Below are 26,678 nucleotides of genomic sequence, written 5' to 3'. Positions count from 1 at the left end.
GTTTTATGTAACTTTAAATGACATTTATATTTTATGATACTGACACAGACAGTTTTAATTATAATTGTTTATTGATCATGAAACAGTTTATTTAATTAAGACGCTATACTATGCATTAAATACCACTAAAAAGTGAAATTTCGCAAAAATTTAGAATTTAAAATTCAATATTGCAATCCCTTCTTAATCGAATAACCCTCTTAATTGTATAACTTTGGCTGGAACCGATGGTATTCCTTTAAGTGGGGTTGACTGTACTTATAAAAAAAATTGGGTTGATTATATACTTTTTTCCTCAAATTCAAAAGTAGTTTTAGTCATTGTTAACCAGAAAAGTATTAATTTTTTTGCTTATTTATTAATTTGGATTTAAATAATACTTTTCTTTATATTATTTTCTTGAAATCTCAAATCGTTTTAGATTTTAATTTTTTTTTCATATTTGACACTTATTCTAAATTTTCAAAGGGAACAAGACATTTTTTGTAATTTTTGTCAGTTAATTTCATGGCGTTTAATATTAGATAATATAGTGGGCCACAAAAGTTCAGGATGAAGTAAAATATTTCTAAAAATTCTGAAATTTGCATATTTTTTTCCCTTTTCACTGAATGTGTAGCATTTTGATTAAAAAAATATCACAGAAAATGAAATTGCTAAAAAAATCAAAGAAGAACAAATATTCACATTTTTGCCAGATTTAACTGTCACAAAAATTATAAATATTGGCAAAATAATAAATATAGGCACAAATGACAATATTAAAAGAAATTGAATTACAAAATTTTAATAATTCCCAACAATAACCCCAAGGGTTCACAATGATAGCTGAAAATATAACAATTTTCTCACTCGGCATGTACTTACCTAATCTAGTTTCGCTTGTTTATGATGTAGTTTAAGACAAGGAATTCGGGTCATCTTGTACCTTTTGCTGTATCCAGTTTAATGAATTTGTCTATGAATGAGATCTTTTGACAGAATATGTCCCATTGTATTTATGTCACTTGTTACAATTTTAGTTAAAAGCTGATTTTTGATTTTTTTCTATTTTCTCCATAAGTTTTCTTTCTCAGTATTTCTCATCATGATTATGGTTTATAATTCTTACTACATATTGAAACCCTGCATATATCTAGTATTAAGCAATTCATTTCAACAGAGATTTCTTAAATAATCATATTTTCAAATTTTAAGTTCCAAAGTCTGAAAATTTTTTCATGTTTTAAATGCCTTGATATTATAAATAAAATTTAAAAATGACCCCAGGAATTCATAATGACTGCTGAAAGTATAACAACTTTCTAACTTGGCACTATTTACTAAAAATCTGGATTTATCTGCTCGTATCTGAACACTGTGACTTGTATTTCAGTTTTATCTGTGACTTGTGTTTCAGTCTTAAAATATATTAAGGGACAAAACATAAATTGCTTCACTTCAATATTTTGAACTTCCTTCATCCCTTTTGTTGAAGTGTCACACTTCACCTTACCTCCTTGCCATGTCATAACGATATGCCAACAGTTCTGAAACAAAACCCATGCTATTAATTATATTTCCAATTTTATTTTTAAATTTAACGTTTTTTAATGACATTTGTAAGCAAAACAACAATAATGGTCAGATGAATGTTTATTTTGAGAAAAATATCTTAGAAAAATGTAACCAAAATGTGTGATGTCACACTTTTTGGTACCCCTTTAGACAAGGTATCATTTATGAATGGCCTCTGAATAAAGTTTGTATAAGTGTGACTTTCCGTACTTTAATTTAAATAGATTTGTAAATTAATTTAGGAATTTGAAGAGCTTTTTAAGCGTGCTGTATCTGAAGCTACTTCTGCATTTGGAAATGGAGCTGTTTTTATTGAAAAGTTTATTGAAAAACCCAGACATATTGAAGTTCAACTACTTGGTATGAAACTTATCTATTTCATATGACCAAATGTTTTCATATAAGTTATTTTTTTATATATCATTGGCAGCTCTCCTAAAGCATAAATATGTCAATTAGCGAAAAATGTAGATTCATGGATTGAACATAGTGTTGACAATTTTCTGCTGCAGAAATTTTATTTCGCTTGATTTTTTAAAATTAATTATTAATTGGTACAGTACAGAACCCGTTATCCGGAAATCAGAAAACCGGAAAACCAAAAAATCGGAACGAAATTCGATACATTTTCGAGCCATTTTAAAAAACATTTTTTTTTTCCTCATAAGATTTTAGGATTTTTCTTTCTTTTCTGAAAGATGTTTACCTTACCATCATTTTGGAAATAATCATTAGTGTATTACTCCATCGTTTTTTCTTCATTTTAAGATTATTTCCAAAAAAAAATTTTTTTTAGTTGGGTTTAACAATAAAAAAAAACGGCTTTTTGTGGCGATTCAGAAAACCGGAAAAATCAGTTATCCGGAATAGCGATGGTCCCGATCGTTCCGGATAATCGGTGCCTTACTGTATTGTTAATGCTGCATTCATTAATAAAAAACAATAATTACTTAATTTAAAATTTTATTTTCTGGCTATAGCTTGTATACAGCTTGGAAAGAGTATGTTAGTGAAAAGTTCAAAATAATTATTAAAAATTTATAATTTTTTATTATATTTTATTTATAGAAAATATTCATTTGTAATAATATAAAAAAGTCATTAAATTAGATAATTATTTTATTATTAAAGCAGATTCATGCTAATAGATCATGATGAGTATATCCAATTCTACTTAAAAAATGCATTTTGTGGATTTTTAATCTACTTACATTATTTCTAAGATAAATTAAGTCAAATAAATGTATTCAATCGAATAAATATATTTAATTTAATAAATATTTATTTATCACTCTGATAAGATTAATAAATTGATGAAAGTTATAAAATGGAGCTAGAACAATTTATCCTGCTGAAAAAAAAATTATGCTTTATTTGCAAAAATATTTGGTTAGTTTACTTTCGTATAAATTTTATGTATTAAGATTTCAAATCCCTCAACATTTTACAAATATATTTTAAAATACAGTAATTTACTATAAGCCTTGATTTATAAAGATCCTGAATTTAGTGTGAAAATTTTTTAGTAAATGCTTGATTTAATGTAAGAAAGCATATATATAAAACAATATTATTACCAGCATAACTTGGACATAATGAAGACTTTTTTTTGAAATTTCTTGAAAATTATTTTATTGAAAACATGAAAAAAGTATTTGATTAATTATAGAAAATTCATATCCTTTGAATGGATTCAAAAACATTCCTTTTCTGTTTGTTTAAAAATTGTATGTTGATAAGTTATGATAAAAATCTGAAGTTCTTCATATATCTTGCCATAAACCACACATTTGTAATAAATTGCACAAGATGTTACAATGCAAAATATTGAACAGATTCTTTGCCTATGCTGTTCATGTGTCTGTACATTCTTCGTCCAACCATGGCCATGTAATTAGCCCTGTTTTTCAATGCTTTATCTTTTAACAACCATGGTAGGAAGGTCACATAACTTTAACTCTGGTCAGATGACATAAACAGTTCCTGAGCTGGTATCCCTCTCTCCCAACTTCTACATTGATTGAGGGGACTTTCAGCCACTACACATGTAATGCACACCTTGTTGCACACACATGCCAGATTTTTAATCTACTGCGAGGATCAAACTGTCAACCCCTAGCTTTCCACCAGCAGTATGAGTGATGCCAAGGGGCATATTTGGTAGAATATGCCCCTTGAGTGCTTCTTATGTCTGTGCAAGTAAATAAATAAATCTGATAATATTAAAGAAGGGGATTTAAAACACTACAATCCACATTAAAAGTTAGTTCATAGCAAAGCTTAACGTAGCCCACGGGTCTATCCTTCAAATACTAGGGAGTCATCAAGTAAGGGCAGCCCCACAACAAGAGTACTTAGCACAAGGCACGTAGTCCCGAGCCATGCTTGACAAAGATCAACTTTTATATCTTATTTATGAGATTGAATGATAAAAATAAAAAAAAAATCCATTAATATTCATTTTGTAAGAAAACAAATGCAATTGTTATCAATCACTTGCCTTTAATAAATTTTAGCAACATTTTATCAGGGTAGAATTTTTTCCGAATCTTTTTTCTAAAAAAATATTTATGAATTTGAAAAATAAAAATACAATAAGCAGTATTATTTTATTTGACTTTATAAGATTTATTTAATTTAATGTAATAAATCTACAATCCAAGCAAATTATAATAAGCAATAAAATATTTTGTTACAAATGTTACTGAGATATAGTGATCAACATACTTTTCAACATTAATGCTGACCCCAGAACAGTACATGTAATCTGCTCTACCTATTCCTTCCCTTTAAAACTTCCCTATTTTTCCCTTTAAGACTTCATTAATTCAGCAGTTGATAATTTCGTAAAAGTTGTAAAAATTCTTTATTACGAATTTGGTTAAACCAAGAATCTGTATTTTTTTGTTATAATAATTAATTTTTATCATTAATTTAGAGTATGAGCGTAATTTTTGTAATTCTGTCAATTTAAACTTTTTATATGCATTAACTCTATGATCAGCATTTTTAATTACTGTGTCTTTAGTGTGCTTATTTTTAGTCTTGTCATTTTTTTATTGCTTTAATGAGGCCCTTTGATGTATCTAATATTTATTTGTTTGTACACATTGGTAAGTAAGCTCTTATTTTTGTATTTTCAGGTGATAATTATGGAAATGTTGTTCATTTGTTTGAAAGAGATTGCTCAGTTCAAAGAAGACATCAAAAAGTGGTAGAAATTGCACCTGCTCCAAATTTCCATCCTTCGGTATATTTCATTTCTTCTCTTTGATACAAACATATTTGTTTTCTATTTTTTTTAAAGGACAAAATATTTTGAATTTGTCATTTCATTGTAAATTGTTGCACATTTTCACAGCATAATGTTATGCACATGTTACAGCTACGTTTTAATAAATCTTTTTTGCAAATTGATAATTATAAATCAATTAAACTTATCAGATTATGTGTTGAAAATTCATGATTTTTAAAACCAATTGAATATTAAGTAATTTGGTTTGATTCTTTGTAATATAAAAACAATCACTATCAAAAAATGAAATTTACTCAAATACTTAGTTCTTAAAGAAAAAAAAATTTGGACTTCAAGTTAAATTTAATAAAAAAATAAGCGGCAATTTTTTTTCTCCTCAAATTATAAATTTAATTTTAGTTTCAAGTAAGATTTCAATATATTAACAACTACATTGCAAAAATATATGTCTTGTATAACAATTTATCCGTTTTAGTTACCAAATCATGTGTGATTATCTCTCCAGCTCTTTAAATTGGGCCTTTCACAAACTTGTTTCATAGCTCTTCTTTGAGATTATTAAGTCCCCTCAAATGATATCGCTGTTTTGCATTACACGAGAATGTTCTTTTCTAAGTCCTTTTAGATAAATAAATAATGTCTATTAATTTTTATATTTTGAAAATAAAAATGATATGTTTAATAAACCATCTCAACAAAATTCTCAGATGTTGATAACTGTTATCGTGTGGAGTTTGCTGTTGAAGTTGCCAAAGTTTTGCTTATTTTTTAATTTAGATAAAATATAAAATGTAATTATAAATAGAACTAAATTTTCTAAAAACCATGCATCAGATATTTAATGAATGATAAATAAATATTTAGTGTATACTATAGATTTTGCACAAATAATGTTACCTGATGACATATTCTTGCCAATGTTAAAATAATGTACAATTTTAAAAATTGATGACCTTTTGTTGCTGAATTATTCCTAATATTTATTGATTAGTATCTCTTTCCCCCCCCCCTCTGTGTTAAGGCATCTATCTTGTTATTGCTACATCTTTAATGTTCAAATTCTAGTAGTTTTTCTAAATATATGTTTAAAATCATCTTCAGATGTAATTCAAAATGTAAAATTAATCTTATTACCGATCATAAGTTTCACTATAAAAGTAAAATAAACTGAATTATCTATATTTTTACACTGTCTTTAATATTTAAATAATATTACTCTTTTGCTCTGTGAGTTCATTTATAACTTATATTTATTGTTATAGATAAGGAAGAAAATTACAAATGATGCTGTGAGATTAGCCAAGTCAGTTGGTTATGAAAATGCCGGTACTGCTGAATTTCTTTTGGATGAAAATGGAGATCATTACTTTATAGAAGTTAATGCCAGGTTACAAGTTGAACACACTGTTAGTGAAGAGATAACTGGGTAGGTCTTTGTTAGTAAAATGAATTTTTTTTATTCATAAGAATATGCTTTTAAATGTTTAAGTGTGTTATATTGCTTTTGTCTTCCATAATAATGTACATTTTTGTCTCTGAAAAAAAGTTTTAAAGTCTGTTTTAGTTTTAAATATGCACATTATGATGTAACTATTTATGCACTTCATCAGGGGTTTCAACTCTTAATTCTGTGTAATATCTGCATGCCCTGTGAATTTTTGTATACCACTTGCGTCAAAGATCTTTAAATTCAAGTGGTATTAAATAAATGTTTAATAAATTTTTGAATATCAAAACTATAAAATGTTTATAAATATAAAGGCAATATTTATCTTAGGATAAATAGTAAAACAATTGATTAAAAACTAATATGAATGAAAATGTTATAAACTATTTGAAATAGCAACACAACGTGAAAAACACACGTGTCAAAAAACATTCAGTTTAATTAGTTTAAATGAGATTGAAATAGGTGTTTCATTGTTTAATGATATTTTTTTGAAGTTTAATATAGCTAGTTTTGGTTAGCAATAGATGATAAAATATGTTTTAACAATTAATTGGCTGAAAAAGAATTTGCTGTCTTAGAACTGGTGTTGATCATACTGATTATCTGTTTAAATTTATAGTCAATATGCTGCCAAATTCATATTTAAAATGCTGTTTTAAAGCAATGAATGGCCAAGTTTTAGAACTGTTTCTATTAATATGTTTCATGTTTAATTCCATCTGAGAGTTTTCAAATGTTACCATTTGTATTATTCATGTGATGCTAATAGTCCTAATATCTCTATTTCTTTTATTTAAAAACATTATTGCTGTGAGCTTTTTTATTGTAAAAATACATTATGTTAGGAAGGTAGATTACCAGAGTGATCACAAAATGGAGAAAAGTTAGTAATTTTTGTAAATTTGGGTTAATTTCAACTTTAATAGTGAGAAAAAGTGTTTAATGTATTGTATATGTAAATAAGACAGAACTAAAAAATTAATCATGAAATTTGTGTCGTTAGTGGCAAAAATCGGGGAAATTTGATAAAATCAGTGAGGGAATTATCTAGCTGTTGGACCACTCTAATAGTGTTTTAAAAATAATTTTAGCTTTTTCAAGAATTGTATTATTTTTATTTAGAATTTCTCTACTAATATTTGTTTAAATGGATCTATATGATATTTGTTTATAGGATTGATTTAGTTCAGTCACAAATAAAACTCAGTGAAGGCCACAGCTTAGCAAGTCTTGGAATGATTCAAGATCACATCCACATGAAAGGTTGTGCTATTCAATGTCGTGTAACTACTGAAGATCCAGCACAAAATTTTCAACCAGATACTGGAAGAATTGAGGTCAAAATTTTTTTTTCTTGGCAAAGAATTTATACTTTTTTCATAGTTTTTTTTTTTTTTAAATAAATTTTTTTTATTTTCGATTTCTATACAATATCTTTAAAAGTTACTTATTGGTATACTAGAAAAGCTTTTTAACATTATCAAAGCGTCCATTTGCAAGTTATTTATTTACCTTCACCTAAATTTAATGCATTGCTCAGCATTATTTTTAAAGAATTGCTTTATTAACATTTATTGCTGTGTTCTTAATAAAAACTATTATTTATACTAAGTATGCCATTTATGCATGCTTTCATAGTAACTATTTAATGCTTATAATTGGACTTAAATAATTGTTTTCCTTTTCCTTGTACAATAGCAAAAAACAGTTCATAAAACAGTTTTGTAAAAAGTCTAGTTTACATGCATAGAGGAAATTTTTCAAAAGATCTACAATTTTTCTGTATTTAATTCATTATTGACTAATGATGATGATTTGACTGAAATGAATAACTAAAATCTGTAATGTTATGAGCTAATTTTTACAACGACTTGAATTCATCTAAAATTAATTAAATTATATCAACTTATCAAAAAATTTATATTGCATTTTTGATATAAACTAAGCTTTTTATTTCACCTTTCATTTAGGTGGTGCTAATGACTTATCCAAAGGTTTAAAAATGTTTTATTAAGAAACGGTAATGGATAAAAAAGGAATGAAGTTTTTAATGCAATGAATATTAATATGATGTTTATAAATTATTGTTATTAAGTTTTTGTTATGGAAGCATTTATGCTTAAGAGCAAAAAAATAATAACGAAGGGAGAATAAAACAGAATATATTTTGCTTTAACTCATGAGTGCCTAAAATGTAATAAATTCTACTAATATTGTGTTTTATTGTTGCTTTAGAATAAATTCTCCAATTTGTTTATTAGGTTTACAAATGCTTTAGTGAAAAGCATTAGTGGTGTTTTATTTGTTTTGTTGTTTCGGTTGAAATACTAAGCTGTTAGAAAAGTGAATTCTGATATCTTTATTTTATGTATCAAGAAGTTGTGTGCTACAATGAAAAAATAGTTTGAAAATCGTTGAGTGAATGAAAAGAAATTTTTTTTCCAGCCTTTTACAATCTAATTACAATACAATTTACATAGTCCCAAAATGATATTTTAATGACTCCAATGAGAAGGAATGAAAAAATCCAATATTATTATAAATTTTAACATAGATATAAGCCTCTTCCTTGCAAGCATCTAAGTTAAAAATTAAAAGTTAATAATCAAATGAAAAATTTACACAATCTCATTTCTATATTAAAAATTAAATGTGAACTCTTGTTTTTTTGCGTAACTTAAAACATTTTTGATATCTAAATCGTTATTAGAAAATGAATGGAATAGCTGGCTATAAATTTCAAAATATTACACATTTTCAAAACTATTCAGATAAATATTTAGGAACCCAAAAGTTAAAAGAATTAAAATTTAAACTGGCATTTGCTAGTTACATTATAACACTAGTAGATTTAGTTGTTTCTTATTTAGTTATTTTTAATTTAAATTTAATCAGTATTTCAGACATTGTGTATGCACAAATTAATTTATCTAATTATGCATTTCTTAGTCATGCTTTTATCATTACTACTAATATTTTAAAGTTCGATATTTATTTTCTAAATTGTCAGCAATACACATAGTTTCTTACACTTCAGGTGTTCCGTAGCGGAGAAGGTTTTGGAATTCGCCTTGATGGTGCATCTGCATTTGCTGGTGCTGTTATATCTCCTTATTATGATTCCCTTTTAGTTAAAGTTATTGCTCATGCTCGTGATCTCGCTGCCACTTCTTCCAAAATGAGCAGAGCTCTTAGAGAGTTTCGTATTAGAGGAGTAAAAGTAAGCCTTTATAATACTTTATTTTTAAACTTTATTAGACTTATGTAATTTTTATAAAATTGGCAGTTTAATAACTTAGTTACTAATAGCACTGTAGTTTTGTAAAACTTCCCTACCACATTCTGTGTGATATTTCCCTCTCCTAAATCGAAGCATCATTAGTTCCATCTGATTTTGTTTTTGAAAAAAAAATTGTTTTTAAATTTTCAAGCATTGAGAATTGGACGGTCAGTTACTGTTTTTTCTACCAGGCAGATAGCGCTGTTTTTCGGCATTCAGTTTGCAGACCTGCCTCTAAGTGAGTTATCCATTTTTGTTGATGTCACAGGATTTTAAGCATTGGCTCTCAGAACGTTTTGTTAAATTGTAGTTTTGTTTGAGCACGTCTATTCCGAATCAGAGTTAAACTTCTTCTACAAAACAGTTTAAATATTTTATGAAGTAAAAATCAAAACTTCAGTTATAATAAATTCAGTTATTTCTGAATGAATTTTACGATAGAATCTTTAACTTTGATTCATTGCTTTAAGGATGATTCAGTCGTTCTAAATCAAGTTAAGTTTCCTTCAGTTTTCAGAAAACTACATAAAATGTTTTATACTGTACAACTGACTGTACTTCTATTTAATTATTGAATAAGAATAGTCTTATTTTAGCCATTTCCATATTCCAATTAAAAATTTATATTCCCTCTTCACCTTTTTTTAAATTATATTTACTTTGCAATTTATATTTTTTAATTTGCTTGTATAGCTGTGTATTTTTTTTTACTACCATTCTATCCTCTGTAATACATTTTCCTTCTTAAATCAAAGACCTCATATCTTTCCCTCTACTTAACTTCAAAGATGACAGGAATTTCTGCATTTTGCCACAATTGTTCTAGTTCAAAATGGTGTTAAACCCATGAAAATTTTTCCCCAATCTTTTGGATACTGCATAAAAGTTTCTGTACTGTATTTTTGACATTAGTTACTGGCAGGGTTCGTCGATTTAAATCAGCTTGATTCAAATCACAATTTAAATCATGATTTAAATCAAATGATTTTTTAAAAAAAATCATTGATTTAAATCAACTGATTTTTTTTAATATATATATTGATTTTAAAAGTTAAAAAACTGTGTTTTAAGTTATTGATACTTTTATTGTTTTCTTTTCTTAGTTTTAAAATTTATTTTAAATAAATTGCTGTGTTAATTAATTTTAGTTAACGAAATTACTTTCTTTCTTAGTGTGTGTTGAATTCCAACACGTTTGAAATTACATTTTAAAAAATCTTTTGATTCTTGAGATTGAAAGTACACACTTAATGCTGTCTTAATATAGATTTGCATAGCTATAGAAAGTAATTAATAGACATGAATTTCGAGAAAAAAAATACAAGTAATCTTAATTAAAATTCTACCTATTGATTGAATTAGCATGGAATTAAAATCTACATTATATTTTATTGGTGGAAAATGCATATTTCTAAAGCTTGAGGTTATATTAAAAAGAAATTACCCTAATATACCAAAAAAAAAGAAAAAAAAGGCTAATGAATTCAGATATTTTTTCCTGATATGTTGTCATTCTTCTCTTTCAAAGTTTATTTGAGGCAGTAGAGTTATTAACTGGTAACTTGTGTTTTTTTCTCATAATATGTTTACAGAATCTTTGACATTATCAGATTTTCTATAAAGAAATTTTGTGAAAAAAAATTCCAATGAGTGCATAGATTTTTTTAAAATTTTTTTTAGCTGATCTATTTTGATATAGTATTAAAAAGGAATATTTTAATATAAAAATATATAGATTAAATATTTATTTATTTTTTGATGAATGACTACATTTATAAACACAATCTCTTACATTTATTTTGTCAGATAAAAAATCAAGAGAAAAAAAACCCAATTTTAAATTAAAATTATGGTTTGCTAATTGAAACTTTAATTTAATAAATAAAGAGTCTGTCCTAGCCAAATTTGCTAATGCTTAGGGTACCTTCACAAATTCAACTTAAGGAAAAAAATACTTTTTTTTAAATTTTATTTTTGTGTTTCGTAAGAATCGAATAAATTCGTATTTTTGTGTTGATTTTTTAATATTTTTAATTTTTCACAAATTATGTCTAAATTTTCACAAAATAAATACCTCTCAGAAAAACCTAGACAGACCCCTTTCATTAAATTCTCTATTTCATCTAGTCTTCAAATTTCAATCATGTATTTGTTTCAAAATGGTTGCTATGCATTCAAAGCTATATATTCTAATGAAAAATTATATTAGTAAGTTAGAGCTTCTATAATATTGTTAATAATATTGTCTTAATATTAATTTAATTTTGATTAAACATTTATAAAGTATTTTTAATCATAAATTAAAGTTCTTACAATGTGTTTGAATAAAATAAAAGAAATCTGATTTAAATAAAAAAAATCCGATTTAAATAAAAAAAATCTGTTTTTTTTTTGTTGTTTTTTTTAAAAAAAATCACGAACCCTGGTTACTGGTTACTTTTGTTTTTCTGTAAAATAATATGAATACAGAAGTTTCTCATTGTTTTAAATACTTGAGGTTGTTTTAAAAGCATTAGTTGTTTTTCGATTTCAACGTCTTTATTGGTCTAATTTTGCACTGTGACTATTTTTGAAACCAACAGCACAACACAGGCTTTAATATTTTCTCACCTGCTGCATAAACATAAAATGTGATGTTTCAGTTCTTTTCCTTAAATTGTAACAAATCCTGATTCTCCTCTTTATCATTAGCATCAAGAGTTACCTTTTCTTCTTTCAAAAATAAATAATTGTAAGTTTTGTGAAGAGCCTTAAGCTACAGATGCAGGCATCTTCTAGTATAGCATCTTCCATGCAGGCATCTTCTTTTAAAAATAATCTAAATGTACATTTTTAACTCTATAAATAGTATTTGTGTTGGGACTGGTAAAACAAGACTATACATACTAGAAAACAAAAGATATAAAGATGGATCATGGTTTGATTGTATGAACTTTAAAATAAACTAAATAAATTAAAAGAAAAATATATTATGCATATTTTTCAAGCTGCCATTAGTTGTGCTTTTTTTTTATATGCTATTAACATCAAGGAGCTTTAGTTAGAATTAACATTTGATTTTTTTTTCCTTTTAGACTAATATCCCATTTCTTCTTAATGTTTTGGAGAATCCAAAGTTTTTAAGTGGTACAATTGATACAAATTTCATTGATGACAATCCTCTTTTGTTTCAATTTGAAGCAACTCAGAATAGGGCTCAAAAATTGCTAAGATATATTGGTGAAGTTATGGTTAATGGCCCTACCACACCATTAGCTACTAATTTAGTGCCATCTGAGTTAGATCCAGTAGTGCCAGAAATTCCAGCAGGTGAGTTGTTTATATTGAATTATCATGGGTTATATTGAATGCTTTTATATAAACTATTATATTGTTGCTTTTTTTAATTGAAATAAATTTTCTTCATTTATAAAGTGTTATTTAAATTGCAAAATCTACTAAAAAAATTATTTCAGTTTAAAAACTTTAATTTAACAATATTTACATCAGTATAGTAGTTTCACTATTCTGTATTGAAACAGTTGACATCATTTTATATTTTAATTACATACAATTTTATTTATTTTATTTCTACTATGATAGAACAAGGCACTTAAAATTATGCAGATCACTAGTGGGAACCACTGATAATCTAAATAAGATTGGCTTTTTAGTGTTAATTTGTTTTCATTTGATTAAACAGCTGATCTTTGGATTTGAACTGTCAAAATCTTGCAAGTGTAGAAGGTTAAAAAAATCATGAAGGAGACAAAGAGAGCATTGTACTAATTTCTTCTGTAGATTAAGTAAACACAGGTCCCACAACCCTAAAATGTTCCAACGATCTTTTATTTTTACATTTTTTTTTATTAAATATCAGACTTTTAGTATAATTAGTTTACTAAGACTGTGTAATACTCTTTATGTTTGTCACGGTGTGTTGTGCCACTAAACACAACATTCAACTCGACTAGGTACAAATTTGCTACATGGCTTGAAGTCGCAGATTTTGCTACAATGGGATCCTTACTTGTATTCTGTGTTAAAAAAAGTGCAAGGTTGCATTTAAAAGCACTTAAAACTTTAAATAAGCAGGCAATAAATCCAATGTTAAAGGTGAATGTATAGCCCATTTTCTTTAAGACTGCTGACAAAATCGAAACTAACTTCTATTTCCCCCCTATATAAAAACATGGAACTTACTCTTCATCCCTTTTCAACTCGCAATCTAATTCTCTGAATACAAAATTTTCTACCTTCCCCTCTTAATCAAAATGTTAGATGTTAGCTGATTTACAAATGTTGCGATTTCTGTGTGATAGCAATTCAAGTTAATTTAGGTTTCAAGAGCCACAAATATTTGATCCAAACTACATAAAATTTCCCTGGACCCACAATTGATGAAAAAGAATATGCTATTTTATATATTTTGTGTTTTGTCTTTGTTATTGTCACATAATACCATATTTCATCATAATTGTTAACATTTCATATTCTTTGCATTGTAATTTTTCATTTAAATTAACTATATTAACTTTTAAAAAAAAAAGAGTCTAAAGATACATGTAAACGGTTCAGTGTAAATGTGTACAGACATGTTTCTTAATTTCTACCCCTGCTAAGCTTTAAATTATTCAATGCTTTTAAAATATTCTAATAAAAGTAGTATTTGCCAATTCACATATAATATATCGCTTATGTAACTCAATTTTGTGTTTTAGGCTTCAAACCTTCCAAAGGCTTCAGGGATATTTTGTTAAGAGAAGGACCAGAGGCATTTAGCAAAGCTGTACGAAATCACAAAGGTCTATTGTTGATGGACACAACATTCCGTGATGCTCATCAATCTCTTTTAGCTACCCGAGTTCGTTCTTATGATCTCCTCAGAATTTCACCTTTTGTTGCTCATAGTTTCAATAACTTTTTTAGTCTTGAAAATTGGGGAGGTTAGTCTTTTTTTATACTTAATTATTTTTGAGTAATTACTTTATCTTTTATAATACTATTTATTGTATATAGCGATTGTATTCATTCATCACCTCAGTTTCATACCTTTTCTATTGAGTAACATATTACCAAAAAGTAATAAATTTGTACATAAGATCTAAGGTAACCCCCTTAAAAGTAGATAAATTTGTTTCTTCCAATTGGCAGTTACGAATACATATATTGCATTAAAATATAATTTGAATATCTCATTAAATGTAAGCAGTATGTCTCATAGAAATAACTCAAATTCAATGGATGAGGTTCTAGAATTAAGTTATAAATTATCCAATTTTCTTTGTTTTTAAAAGTAAAAGAGAAAAATGAAAATTTTTGGATAAACTACCATACTTATGTAGGTATAGAATTGCAATCCATCTCTTTCATTCAAAAAACAATCAATAAAATACAGAAGATATAAATATGTGTATTTAAAGAAATAAGTGTAACACATTTCCTATCCCTTGCTATATACATTTTGAAACTTATTTATTTGAGATTTAAAATTAATGAAGAGACATAAAGAAAAAATATTTTCCTTTATCAATCTGAATTGTGAAAAATTTACACATATTGTATATCAGTGTGTTAAGTTTACAGAAATAAATGGGTGAGTATAAGTTGTATATGCCAATCATCCTTGTTTTATTTACTGATTGTAAAACAAATACAAGGGCATTTGTTTAACATATTGTGCAACATTTTTATTTTGCATACATATATCGGTTGTAAACACCAAATGCCAATATAGTATTTTTTGTTATTATTATCAAATGCAGTGAGCCTTTGGACCATGCGCTCTTCAATATTTCTCTACTTGAGTAGAGCAAGAATATTCTGCAGTCACTTATGTAAATGCAAAGCAATAATATCCCGTCTAGTCATACAAAGAGATCATGCAGGAGAGTCAACAATGTTTAAAAGAAAAAGACGAATTTGTGGTTTAAAGAAGAGTACATTCCAAAGTTTTTTCCTCAAAAGATGCTAAGTCATTTCATGAAGGAAGAGCTTGGAAATCCTAGCAATTTCTAGTTCAGCTAAATGGAATCCCAAGTTCCCAGAAGTGATATTACTTGTAGTTGAGATAAGCTTTCTTGATCCAAATTTAATTCCTTTTAAAAAAAGAGAACAGATACAGTGTTTTCATCATAGAAAAAAAATGGGTGAGAATTTCTCACCCTTTCTCAAAAACAGGGTGAGATTTTAAAAACTTAAGTGAGATTTCTAAAAACTAAAAAAAACACAAAAACTCGTTAAAATTTTTTTTTTTAATTATAATACATTTCTCACGTCTTCTATTTTTTAAAGCATTGAATATTTTTGGTGCATCATCATAGAAGATTTTGCCTTTACAAGGTATTTGTCCATCTTACATTAGCATAAAAATTTTGAACGTCTTACATGAAGAAACCTAGCCTACGGTAAACACGTGGTTGCAGAGGAATGTGTTCTGAAAGGGGTTCTGTGGTTGTGTTCTGTTGTTCGAAAAGGTTTTTAACAATACTGGTAAATAGGGAAGCTAGATAACGGGACAGGTGTTGAAAATAATGAAAGATACAGGCAGAAAAGTGAAACTGATTTTATTCTAAATGGCGTAATTCTAAGCTTTGTTCGAAAATGCGAGAAATTCGCGATTTTTGAAATTGATTTATAGAATGCGCAAATTTCTCACGGTAATAATTTTTTAATGCGAGAAAAGAAAAAAACATGCGAGATTCTCGCGTTCTCGCGCTGTAGTGAAAACACTGAGATAGTTACATTCTTTTTACTTTAAAAAGTTCAGAATGTTTTTAAATAAAGGAGAAATATCTATATTTATTTTAAGTGTTGTGTGTGTTACTTATTTCAATAACTGAGTTATCAATGTACACTTCTAATAAATTTGTTATCAATGTACTCTTCATATGGTAGAGAATATTTTATATATATATATATACCAGCATATTACTTAAATAAGAAAGGAACTCTAAAAGCAGTTCTGAGTGTTGTCAAACAGGGGCAACAAACCTCTAGCTATTAATAATAACAGCTTAATATGATTACATCAGTGTTCAATATTAAAAAGATATTCAGATTTGTTTTTAAAACCTTTACAAAATACTGTCTTTTAAAAAGACCCTTTAAAAAACTCATAATTTGACATAATTTTCTAAAATATGCAATTAATATTTCATTTTGGTTTCTTCTTACAATGCATGTTAATTTTATGCATGCAAAAATATGCTTTTTTGTGGTGAAAAACTGATGGTAAAATTATATTTATACAGTTTCGAAAACCTTACAAATAGAATGTGATACAATTGGAATTTTTCTGTAACCACCAATAGACAAATTAATTTGTCAATAATGAGTAGAAATTGCTGTGATTAAATGTGAATTATGTATAATAATAATATGATGGTTCTTAAAGGCTATATTTATTAATACTTCTTTTTTTTTTGTTCATTTGAATTCATACCAGGGTTACTAATTTCATGCATTACACCTTTCTTATATTTATTTATTATTAATTATATCTTTAAATTTTTTTTTTTCAGATAGGGCAAATAAATGTGTTCCTTTCTTTTATGAATGCATAGTAATATTTTTAAATGTTTCTTTGGTATAATTGAAAACTAAGTATTCTAGTTGTAAACTTATTTTTGTCAACTAAAAAAACTTATTTATTTTAATTTATCTTTCATATTTTATTGTTACAAGGCATAACTTTGTTTAATAAAATTTTTCATTTCATTTTTACTTATATAATAATGTGTATAGAATATTTAACAATATTATAATTATTTTTTGAAAACAAAACATTAAGTTTTCTCGGTATTTTTTTCTGTCGTAATTAGAATCAGAAACAATTTTGATGTTTATAAAATGTTTAATGAACATTTTTGTAGGAGCTACTTTTGATGTTGCAATGAGATTTTTGCATGAGTGTCCTTGGGAACGCTTGCAGAATATGCGAAATCTCATTCCTAATATTCCTTTTCAAATGCTGCTGAGAGGAGCTAATGCAGTAGGCTATACATCATATCCTGATAATGCTGTGTTTAAGTATGTATTTAAAATATTCATTTTAAACTATAAAACATAATGTATCATTTAGCTGTGTTTGTATTGTTTAATTCATAAGTTTAGAGTTGCTTTAATTTTACTCAAACTATACCGGTTCTCAAAACTAAATTTTTTTAGTTGTAATTATTGTTTTTCTCCCATATAAATATAGAAACTCAATTAATTTATTAAATCCAAGCGCTCCTTTAACCTTATTTAGCCAAAATTAGACAGATTAACAGATTAAAATAAACAGATCGGTTATTATTTTTAATTTACTCAGAAGAAAAAAATGTGTAAGCTTTATTTATTAATTTACTTTGCCCTTCTTTTTAGCAACTGTTTGATGTACAACAAACATGGCTCTAAATATATTCTCATGATAATACATAATAATATATTCATAACAAAACAGGCAGCATGGACTAGTTTTTGATAGCTTTAATCATGAAAAAAGCTTACATCAAAACCTCTGTGTCAAAAACCTAAAAAAAATTGTTAACCTATTGGTATAAATATTCAAATTTTAAATAGAAGAGCACTTTTACAATTAAATGTCAATTTTTTCATTACTTTTAAAATTGATGCTTAATATTTTTTCATGTTTTGCATATCCTTATTTCTCGCAAAAAAAAAAAAAAAAAGAAAAAAAAATTATAATCCCCTAAAAAATATTACTTCTGTTCTAGTATTTTTAAAATATGATTTTTCTGAAAATGTGTTCCCTCATTTGTAAATGATGTGACACAACTGAGCTACATAGAAAACAAAAAGATGAGTTATGTTCTTTAAGGATTATATCGATTCTAAAGAAACTTCAAATCATCTATTTTTTACTTATTTAGCTTTAATTTTATGTAAATATAGTTGCCAATAATTTTTACTCAAGTTCTCATATTCACTTGCAGATTTTGTGAAATGGCTAAGAAGCACGGAATGGATGTATTTAGGGTCTTTGACTCCTTAAATTATTTACCAAACTTAATTCTAGGAATGGAAGCTGCTGGAAATGCAGGTAAAACAATATATAAATCAGTTGCATTTATTAAAAATAATTACTGCTTCTTATTTATTAAAAAAGATAACTCATCTATTATATGATTAAATTCATTAAACAAAAATTTTTATTTTGAATTTATTTAAATAGAGACTTTATAAAAAAAGGAAAGTAAAAACTAAAATTGACTTCAAGATAATTTTAAACATTGTAATACTTTAAACTTGTTTTTTAAATGTGATGTAAAAAATAATCTTCTAAAAATTTAAGTTGGAAGGTTATACGATGATGCTTGGATAGAAATGGAATTAATTCCTATACAGTGTAAACCTGAAACAGATAAAAAAGCTCCTTACATTTTGTTCTTTGCTTTATGCTTTCAATTCAGCTTTTAAATTTTTATCCAAAATAAGTTAAAAGATGTTTTAAAAAAGGAGTCTCAACAATTTTCTTCCATTTGTTTGCTTTTAAAAAATAAAATGAAAACTTAGAGGAAAAATAATCTGCAGTGCACTCTGGAGAGTTTCTGTTTCCGGGAGGTATATGTAGAAAGAAAAGTCATTGACTAAAAAATATGTTAACTATATTTATACATAAAAACAATTTTTGTTTGGATGCAAAAATTAAAATGAGACAAAACTCTTATTTATAACTAAAGTTATCATTGATTGCATTATATGGAACGCTTAGCAGAATGAGAAGACTATAATTTTAATGGCTATATTATAAACAAAGATGTGTTAGCACATTTGTTTGTCAATCATAAATTTTATTCTTTATTTTAGGGGGAGTGGTTGAAGCTGCAATTTCCTACACGGGTGATGTATCAAATCCAAAACGCACAAAATATGACTTGAATTATTATTTAAAACTGTCTGATGAATTAGTGAAGGCAGGAACCCATATTCTTTGCATAAAGGTAAATTATATTTCCTTTTTAATTTTTAAATATAGTAGACAATTTTATTTATTACAGTTAATAAAAGTGTAAAAAGAAATACTTATTGTTTTATCTGATAATTGAATTTTTCATAAAAATATCAAAGAAAGAGTACCAAGTGTAACATAAAAAATCTATACACATTTTGAAGGACTGAATTCAAACATGCTATTAATTTGGAAGCCTCTTGAAGGGTTCCTAAGCTATTAACAAAAATGTTTTATTCCATATAACCAAAAAGTCAGCCAAGAATTAAATTTCAGTAGGTTATTTCCTCCTTTTATGCAATTTCCATTTGTTCTCTGATTTAATTCAGGAAACTGGAAGTGTGCAGAAAGGGTGTCTAATTAATGAGAATTTCCTCTATAATTTTTCCGTCTGCCAGTTAAAACTTAAAAATTTCAAAATTGATTTTTTTTCAAATAAAAAAACATATTAAATTAAACACATTGTAAATTTTCAAAGTAAGAACCATTGTAAAAATGCAAAATAATTTCAAATTAATGTTGCAAATTATGTTGCTCGCCATTCTTGAACCGTTGATCTCTTGTACAAAAGATTATATAAATATGTAACTTTTAATAAAAATCTGTCAAAAAAGAAATTATTTTTGGATGTGTGAATAAAGAAATCAATATTGCATACAATCTTTTGAAGATTGTGGTTGGAATTTTTACTTATAAATTATTTAAATTTTTAAATTTTAATTATAAGCTGGAATTTTACATTAAAATTTTTATTATCTTTGTTTCCAAATATTACTTGAACATCTAATTGAAGGATGCATTGAAACTTTACAATTGTTAAGGTGATCAACAGGTAAAAACGCAATTGAAAACAGATTTTTATAATAATCAAGAGAATTTAAATGCTTATAAATTTAGACAAGGCCATTTCCTAAATTTCTCTTAAAATTCCTTTGAATAAAAAAAAATTTAAATTGAACTGGAACAAAAATACAAATATGAAAATTTAGATATTGTGACTTAATATATCTACATAAAAGAGTTTCCTTTTAACCATACTGCATAACCAAAATTCACTTGTATCTAAAATAAAAAATTGTTGTAAAGAGATTAAAATTTCATCTTTAGGGCCTTGAAAAAGGCTTCTAATGTTTAGAATTTTATACTCATGCCATTAAATTCTATTTCAACTGAATTATAATGCGAATCTAAATGATAAAAATTAACTTTGAATTTTATTGTTTGTATATCTACCACCTCTACGATATAACATATCAATTTTGGTGATTGAATTTTAAGTGTTGTTGGTGAGAACAAAAAAAATTAACAGATCAAAAGATCACCCACATGCAAGAATCTCGACATTTACCATTGTTGAACTGAAAGATTAATTTTACAAACACTTTTAAATATTTCATTTTCAATGTATCTTGAATTTAAAATGATCTCATTTTTTTTAAATTTAAGAAATCTTATTCTAAATTCGCAATGTTTTGCTTAAAGAATCTATCTATATATATGTTTGTGTATTTAAGGATATGGCTGGACTTCTTAAGCCACAAGCAGCAAAAATTCTAATAACTGCTTTGAGAGATAGACATCCTGATATACCTATTCATATCCACACACACGACACAGCTGGTGCTGGTGTTGCCTGTATTTTGGCTTGTGCAGAAGCTTCTGCTGATATTGTTGATGTTGCCGTTGACTCTATGTCTGGCTTAACATCACAACCTAGTATGGGAGCTGTAGTAGCCTGTCTTGAAGACACTGCGCATGACACTGGTAAAGTACTTACAATTTACTCTCATCTTATATATCCATCATTTTTAAAAATTCTAGTTAAAAATATTGTAGTGAGCAGGGTTGGAGTTTTTGCCGGCCAAAAGGGGTTTTTGCCAGAAGAGTGGCAAAAACTGGTAAAAACCGGCTAAATCCAAATTATTTAAATTGCTGATTAAATATTATTACAAAATACTTGAAACAAATTTAAATCAATCATAAGGAATAATAATTTTGATACATTACATAAAAAAATTATTTTTAACATATTAATAATAAATATAAAGGCAATAATTTTTAAAACATTGAAAGTTTTTGACCTCTTTTCATTTTAGAACCCTTAAATAAATGTTTTTTTACAAATAAATAAATATTATTATTTGTATAATATTATTATTATTATATTATAAAAAATTATTATTTGTACAATAAATAACTACACATCTTGATAGATATTTTATGCTTTAAATTATAGTTACATTAATTTAAAATAAGTTCATTTCACTGGAAGAAAGAGAATAATCGCAAATTTTCCAATCAATAATGTTTTAAACTACTAAAATGATATATTATTACATTATGATTTAATTATGGAATAATAATTTTGTTAATTTTTTTGTAATTATTTATATTTATAGTATATATTTCAATTTTAGGAATAATTTTGTACCAAAAATGTGTTTTTGTCCTCTCATCTTGGAAAATAGAGGTTTTTGCCAATTTGCTTGGCAAAAACCTGTTTTTGCCAGGACGGTTTTTACCCGTATTTACCATGGTTTTTTCCACCCGCGGCAAAATCTTGCCAACCCTGGTAGTGAGTACTATAGTTGCAAACATTCAGAAGCTAATATTGCTTCAGTTTGCTCATTTAGTTTAAATGCTCACCAAGTCTAAATGTGAAATCCATTCTGAAAAAACCAGAACAATGGATATAGACGCATACATACACAAATAAAATAACAAAAGTTTGCAATAAATTGGAATACTGCAATACAACTGGCAGCGCTTATATAATAATACAAATGTAATGCAATGTAGGATGTTGTAGCCAGACTCTTTCACTGGTGTATGGTTAATATCAGTAAACCCATAGAACATCAAATCTCTGACATCATTATGGACAGGAAAAGATAGTGAAAGATCAAGGGCGGTGATGATTGACGAGAATTATTAAGCATGAAAGATGTGTAATACTTCTCATCCTTCAATGCTAGGGTGCCCACAAATACCATGATACAAACTATTGAACATATTATCATTGATATGGACTTTCAGAACCAAAGGGGTACCATAGTACTATTGTGGGCAGTATAGAGACAATCTCATAGAAATCCTTGAACCCTATGTGTCAGGGGACTGTTTGAGCTGTTAGAAGCTCTGTTATAGTTTGGGGTGTGTGCTGTGGGGTCTCTGATGTATCTAGATACAATTCTGCTAAGTGACAGATTCATAAGCTTCATATCATGCGTAGGGTCTTAGCGGTCCTACGAAGCATTTTATCAGAGTTTATCAAAATCATATTTTATTTAAAAATATTTCTATTAAGCATTTTTTTTATTTTTTATTTCAATCAGATTTTTTTTAAAAATTCTTTTTTGGTTTAACGATTAAAACTCTGATAAAAAGTATAAATAACTCTTAATATTATTCAACAACAATTACTGCAAGTGAAATTTTTAACACCTCTAATAATAAAAAGGTTATTATTTTTATTTAATTATGGTGAACCAGTGTTTTCATCATAGAAAAAAAATGGGTGAGAATTTCTCACCCTTTCTCAAAAACAGGGTGAGATTTCAAAAAGTTAAGTGAGATTTCTAAAAAATAAAAAAACACAGAAACTCTTGAAAAAAAAAATTTCTTTAATTATAATACATTTTTAACGTCTTCTATTTCTTAAAGCATTGAATATTTTTGGTGCATCGTCATAAAAGATTTTGCCTTTACAAGGTATTTGTCCATCTTACATAAGTGTATAAAAAATTTGAACGTCTTAACATGAAGAAACCTTACCTTCGGTAAACACGTGGTTGCAGGGAAATGTGTTCTGAAAGGGGTTCCGTGGTTGTGTTCCGTTGTTTGAAAAGGTTCTGAACAATACTGGTAAATAGGGAAGATAGATAACGGGCGCAGATGTTGAAAATAATGAAAGATCCAGGAAGAAAAGTGAAACGGATCTTATTCTAAATGGCATAATTCGAAGCTTTTTCCAAAATGCGAGAAATTCGCGAATTTTGAAATTGATTTGTAGAATGCGCGAATTTCTCGCAGTAATAATTTTTTAATGCGAGAAAAGAAAAAAATATGCGAGATTCCGCGTTCTTGCGCTGTAGTGAAAACACTGTGAACCAATTACTGAAAAAATGAAGTTAGTTACTTTTTTCTATCAAACTCAAAACCTTAATGAATTGTAAAGGCAGAAAAATCAATTTGTCAAATGAAAAGTATAATGAATTTAGACCAGAAAGCATTTTTAAATTAAATTATTCGTGGCAGAACAATTCTTTATTCTTTAATTACAAGTATATACATTAACATTAATTACATTACATTAACAAGTATATACATTAACATTAATTACATTACATTAACAAGTGTATACATTAACATTAGTATATTTAAAGTTACTTGTATTAAAATAAATATGTATAAAATTAAATGGGTACAGTTGAAATATATTTACTGATAGTGAAATAGCAAATTATTTTACATACTACAATGAGCACATTAAACTATGAAAGTGAGATGAAAAGAGCAATGAAATATTATTATTTGAAAGTTACATTCTTAACTACATTAAGTTCTTGAACAGAAAAAAAAAGTCTTATTTTATTTATTAATGTATAATCCATTTCTCATTAAAAGACTGAAACATTTATTGTCAATGAGATTTGATATCAGTAATTTATTATCACAGTCATGAGTATATACATAATGCAGTAGGGTATAAATAATATTTACCATATAAATCTAAGATTTTTTGAAAATCATAAGGAATCATATAAATCAATGATTTTCTTTTTAGTTAAAAAGTTTTTTAATCGTGCTATTCCTGCTTTTTATTTTTCTTGACGTTATCTGCAGCAGTTCTAAGGGATTACACTCCACAAACTCACAAATTGGCAATAATTAAAGTTTTTTTTCTGTGACATCAAAGTTGAATTCCTGTTATTATCTTAGAAATTTCCCTCCTGATATAAAGGGTCATTAACTACAATGAAAATAGACAGATTTGGAGTTATAAATTAAAATAATTCATATGAATTAATAAATATATCCTAGGTATAGGAAAAATACATTCAAGATTTGGCAAATGTGAGGAAAAAAATATAAAATTGCTTACAAATATGGGTAAATTAATTATAATGCAATTTTTCTAGCTTTTTGAGCAGCAAAAGTCTATGTTAAAACTGAAAAATCTAAAGTTATTCTCAATGGTGCCAAAGATGAAAAGTGGGCATTAGTCATCATTTATCTCAAATGTATTACTATCAGTTCCAGTTTTGAAAATGAACGTTCTGCAGTAGTAATGGTTACAGGAAAAGTAAGAAAAATTCTTAAAGTTATCACAAAATTTGGCATAGCATTAGTAAAATTGTTTTTGTACTCTAAGGTTGTTTTACTATAGTATTCACTGTCCTTCTTGAACTAGAAACCTTGATTCATTGACAATAACTAAATAGCAAGGTGAGTGAAGATGACAATCGTAATGTCTTCTTCACAACCCCCAGTGAAAAGATCTATAAACATGCTTACACATGCCGCAATAACTGGCTAAAAGATAAATAACCTTTCCTACTGGAAAAGAGATAGAACTAAAAGTGTAATTTATAAAGAGCTTAAGAAATTTTCTCAACGGGGCAAGAAAGTGAAGAGAGAGGAAAAAAAACTTTCTACATTATATTAACAAGTTTTGAATTTTTGGCGCCCCTAATTTTTAGTGGCTCTGGACAGTTGTCCAGCTCACCCACCCCTAAGCACGACCCTGATCTTATCAAGTCATCCACACCCATTCATGGCTATTGTGCATTCTGATGAACATAGACATTTTCTAGAGGAAAATGTGGGATACTTTGCAACCTGCTGATCAGGAAAGATCGCCCCACCTGTACTCGTATAGATTTGTGGAATTGCCCTACAGCTTTTAACATTGACCAAGCGAAAATTCCTTTTTGCCTGCAATATGCCAATCCTGATCATGAAAAATCACTGTAACAATCGAACCACCAATCTTAATTTAGTATACTTTGTTGTTAAACAGATTATTGAGGGGGAGAAACTAAATATTTTTATCTAAACAAGCAAAATTCCCTTGTGTTTACCAGTATTTGTCAAAGGAAATATTAGTTAGTTATTCAATCTCTTTATAAAATTGAGAAATTGGTATTATTAAAATAAATAATGTATTGAATAAATTCTGAATTATATTATAAATTAAACCTTTGTTTTAATATTTCTTTGTAAGAACAAAAGTATTCATTATGTTAATACGATATATGCCCTTTTTTTAATGTATATTAGTGCCTTATCTATCTATCAATTAATAAAATATATAAATATTAATGAAAATAAATATCCTACAATAATAAAATCTTAATATGTAATACTTTTAAAAATTATCTTTATAGAAATTAAATTGAGCAAGATAAGTGAATACTCTGCTTTCTGGGAACAAACACGCACACTTTACGCCCCATTTGAATGTACTGCAACCATGAAAAGTGGAAATGCTGATGTTTATGAAAATGAAATACCTGGTGGTCAGTATACTAATTTGCAGTTTCAAGCCTTCAGCTTAGGGCTTGGTGAACATTTTGAAAAGATTAAAAAAGCTTATGCTGAAGCCAATAAACTCTTGGGTGACCTTATAAAAGTAAGTTAGCAAAAAATCATTTTAAATTTAATGTCGAACTCCTGAATTTAGATTTTCTTTCTAAAAATTCATTCTAAAATGCATCTAAATCTTTCATATTTTTGCAATAATTTCCATTTAAAATCTACTTTGAATTGTATTTTACTATAAATTGTTATTTTCAAACTGTATTCTAGTTTAGGGTTTTCTGTTGAAACAGAACAGCAGTAATGGATATAAAATATTTATTATTTCTATTAATAGAAAAAGAGCTCAAATATTTTTAAGCCATATTAAAGTAAATTTAGTGTACTTGTACTTAGTTTATTTTAATAATATATGGCAGTTTTGTGAGCTTAGCAACTGTCACACCTAAATTTTTATAAAGATCTTTTTTTTTTTTTTTTTTTTTTTTACTTTTTGGCTTCTGAAACTGAAAGAGTTTTATTAATGAATAAAAAATATTTTTATGACTAAAACCAGGATGGTTCAGGTTAGAACACTCTTCAGCCAATGAAGTGATATAAATAAGAATCCCAGCTTAAGGCTGGTCAGTTCAAAATTACAAGACTGGAGAGTCAATTTAAT

At 26.9% G+C, this 26,678-nt stretch overlaps 1 protein-coding gene across 4 annotated transcripts in view; it reads left to right on the top strand.

Annotated features, from left to right (window-relative positions):
• PCB (Pyruvate carboxylase) overlaps positions 1–26,678 on the top strand; it is a 42,854-nt gene that overhangs the window by 8,220 nt on the left and 7,956 nt on the right. For all 4 annotated transcript variants that reach the window (XM_016058219.4, XM_016058220.5, XM_087167779.1 and 1 more), the window contains exons 6-17: positions 1,800–1,917; positions 4,701–4,807; positions 6,076–6,239; positions 7,438–7,600; positions 9,301–9,483; positions 12,618–12,852; positions 14,244–14,468; positions 17,397–17,553; positions 18,462–18,568; positions 19,336–19,469; positions 20,992–21,241; positions 25,867–26,111. In XM_016058219.4, the coding sequence (XP_015913705.1) occupies positions 1,800–1,917; positions 4,701–4,807; positions 6,076–6,239; positions 7,438–7,600; positions 9,301–9,483; positions 12,618–12,852; positions 14,244–14,468; positions 17,397–17,553; positions 18,462–18,568; positions 19,336–19,469; positions 20,992–21,241; positions 25,867–26,111 (2,088 nt within the window). The remainder of the gene's footprint in view (positions 1–1,799; positions 1,918–4,700; positions 4,808–6,075; positions 6,240–7,437; positions 7,601–9,300; positions 9,484–12,617; positions 12,853–14,243; positions 14,469–17,396; positions 17,554–18,461; positions 18,569–19,335; positions 19,470–20,991; positions 21,242–25,866; positions 26,112–26,678) is intronic.

This window comes from Parasteatoda tepidariorum, chromosome 7 (genome assembly GCF_982258835.1).
Source record: "Parasteatoda tepidariorum strain Cologne lab strain chromosome 7, Ptep-v5.0, whole genome shotgun sequence".
Classification (NCBI taxonomy): Eukaryota; Metazoa; Arthropoda; class Arachnida; order Araneae; family Theridiidae; genus Parasteatoda; species Parasteatoda tepidariorum.
This window is presented reverse-complemented; position numbering and strand designations above follow the sequence as displayed.